The 2595-nt window shown below is 35.6% G+C and overlaps 1 protein-coding gene across 1 annotated transcript; it reads left to right on the top strand.

The window, feature by feature from the left end:
- Positions 1 to 6: 6 nt before the first annotated feature.
- Positions 7 to 1051, top strand: LOC108355145 (nuclear pore complex protein Nup98-Nup96-like). The gene is made up of 3 exons (XM_017606321.1): positions 7 to 384; positions 457 to 584; positions 678 to 1051. The coding sequence occupies exons 1-3, from the start codon at positions 153 to 155 to the stop codon at positions 1026 to 1028; spliced, it is 711 nt and encodes a 236-aa protein (XP_017461810.1). The 5' UTR covers positions 7 to 152; the 3' UTR covers positions 1029 to 1051.
- The last annotated feature ends 1544 nt before the right edge of the window (positions 1052 to 2595 follow it).

Below are 2595 nucleotides of genomic sequence, written 5' to 3'. Positions count from 1 at the left end.
CAATTGGATACCGACACTGCTCAATTTTAAGTGAAAGCCAATTGCATGTGGGCTTTGCAAGTCAGTTAGAAAATTACGATCTATGGGAATGGGCTACATTCGTTCTTTTGCATATAAAAGACCGTAATCAAAGAGAGTTATCAGTGCAAAATATGCTCTATCGTTATGTTAGTGTTTCAAAAGATGTTTCATTGTCGGAGAAGGAAAAGTTTGTAATAAATAATTTGGGAGTACCGGAGAAATGGATTGATTATGCGAAGGCAGTGAAGGCGGGCGCCATTGGCAATCATCATTTGCAAGCGAAATACCTGTTAAAGGCAAAGCAGTGGGCATTGGCACATGAAGTTATATTCCAGCACATTGCACCCGATGCAATCATTAATGGTAAGTGCGAGCGTAAATACCGCCACGACAGGCCACAGAAAATCTATTGAACCTATTCTCTTCTTCACGCAGATAATCTCGACTATTTGCACAAATTGCTGAGTCAGTTCGAGGGTGCCGAGGCCAACAAAACCATAAAAGTACCGAATTGGTCTAATCAAGGACAAATATTCTTAGACTTTATCGATATCAACGAAAAAGTAATTCACAATACTCAAATATACAAAATATGTTTAAATATGCAAAAGTTGTACCTACTAGTAATTCTATTTACTCTATTTTTACACCTCTAGTTCAAGAGCTTAAAGACACTCAAGACCGAGGCGGATATAGAAGCACGCTGGGAGAATTTGAAGCCACAATTGGCTGACTTATGTTCCCGCATTAATTTGTTGCCCTGCCCCACGGCTAAACATCGCCTGTGTCAAAGTGAAATCGCGCAAAATTTGGCTTGCCTAGTGCGCGGTGTTTTGCTCGTCTGTCCAGTGTTGAATCCGTGTTTGATCATAAAAATTGCACTGGAACGTCTGCCATTGCCACAAGAATTCGCGCAACAAGAGCTGCGGGCGCTGCTCGACACGCTGGTCGATGACTTGGCCAAAGTGAATACGAGCGAAAATAATGAAATAATCATGGCAAAATGACATTGAATATGCGTTGTATTAAAATAAAAAAAATAGTTATTGTTTATTTTAGGGGAAAACAGGATTAGAATGAAAGCAGTTTTGAGTTGTAAATTTAAGATAACTGCACTAAGGTGATCTACAAAACTTATTACTGGCAAATATTAAAGTCGATTACTTCTAAGTCGGAGTAGATTATTAGTTCATGTAAACTGAATTAGCTTTTGGACAATATCGTTAAATTCTAAGTTCTTTGTATACTTGTCTGCACGATAGTTCCACCTACCGGGCACTCTTAATTACTTTGGTTTAGATGTAAATGACTTCTTTACTTGCATTAATATGTTCTTGAACCTTATAAAGTGAGAATAAAAATTGAGCCTCTGGTCTTTCTTCTTTAGTCATTAACGTTAACGTTTAATGTAAGAATTCATTTCGTTTATTTTTTTTATTGAAAAATGCATATTTCCGTGAAAATCTGTTATGGTCCACCGCAATTCGTACAACTTGTTTACTTTTGAATATAGTTTAGTGTAAAATTTCAATATAACTAATAAAAATTATAATCACCGTTCACATTCTTTTTATTTATTCGTTTTATTTTATGCAAAGCGACAGTTAAATAAAGTCAGTATTACTCGCCACTGTAGACGATATTAAAATACGGTTAGACCCAAGGCGAATTTATATAAGGTGATAGCAGGAGTACAAAAACAAAAATTTACATGTATTTTGTTTTCGCTTTGGCGGCATAAACTGTCAAAATGTGTAAGAGTGTGTGTAGAAATTCAAACAAAATTTTTCAATTTGATATCAGAAGCCGCGCGGCGAAACACATACACAAAATCAGCTGAGCTAGTAACAGCACCTTATATAAGCTCTGATCTAATACTGTTCGTGAAAAATCCTATAAAACTGTTAAACAGCAAAATTACTCTCTGAAGTGAGAGTAAAAAGTGAGTAACAACAAAAAGTACGGGAACAAAAAACCATTTTTCCAGTAAAAACGTCAACCAGTGATTGCTTGACACTTTTCATGATTTTACCAGAAGAAAAAGTTCGGGTAAAATCTTGCAACTTCATTCTCTACACAACTCTCCAAAAGTCGCTCTCATTTACAGGATTTTGGAGTACTGGAACATTTTTCCTGCAACTTCGTGTAAAATCCTGTAAGTTCATGGAGTACTGGATCAGAGCTAATGTTCTGACCGACAATGAAAACACATAGGGGCAATTTGGCAAGTCCCTTTTCATAACACCACAAACCTCGCGATCCATTTTTTCCTTCATACGGTAATTGCGGGAACTACAAAAACTTGATATTGCTTTGCTTGCAGAGGACAACGGAATTTTCGCAGCCTTTAAAGCAGCAACTCATTTTTCTTCTCTAAATTTTTAAATTTTTCCCACATTTGAATAAAAAAATTTNGCAGAGGACAACGGAATTTTCGCAGCCTTTAAAGCAGCAACTCATTTTTCTTTAAATTTTTAAATTTTTCCCACATTCGAATAAAAAAATTTTCAAATCATAAAATTTAATTTATTTTGAATTTATTTGACATTTGAATCATTTCGAGAGAGTTTAATC

Source organism: Rhagoletis zephyria, unplaced genomic scaffold (genome assembly GCF_001687245.7).
Source record: "Rhagoletis zephyria isolate East Lansing unplaced genomic scaffold, Rhagoletis_zephyria_1.1 Rzeph_scaffold_42731, whole genome shotgun sequence".
Taxonomy (NCBI): Eukaryota; Metazoa; Arthropoda; class Insecta; order Diptera; family Tephritidae; genus Rhagoletis; species Rhagoletis zephyria.
This window is presented reverse-complemented; position numbering and strand designations above follow the sequence as displayed.

Coding starts and splice junctions, on each gene's coding strand:
- LOC108355145 (XM_017606321.1), top strand. CDS start 153: ATGCTCTATCGTTATGTTAGTGTTTCAAAAGATGTTTCATTGTCGGAG. Junction 385..456: donor ACCCGATGCAATCATTAATG/GTAAGTGCGAGC, acceptor TTCTTCACGCAG/ATAATCTCGACTATTTGCAC. Junction 585..677: donor TTATCGATATCAACGAAAAA/GTAATTCACAAT, acceptor TTACACCTCTAG/TTCAAGAGCTTAAAGACACT.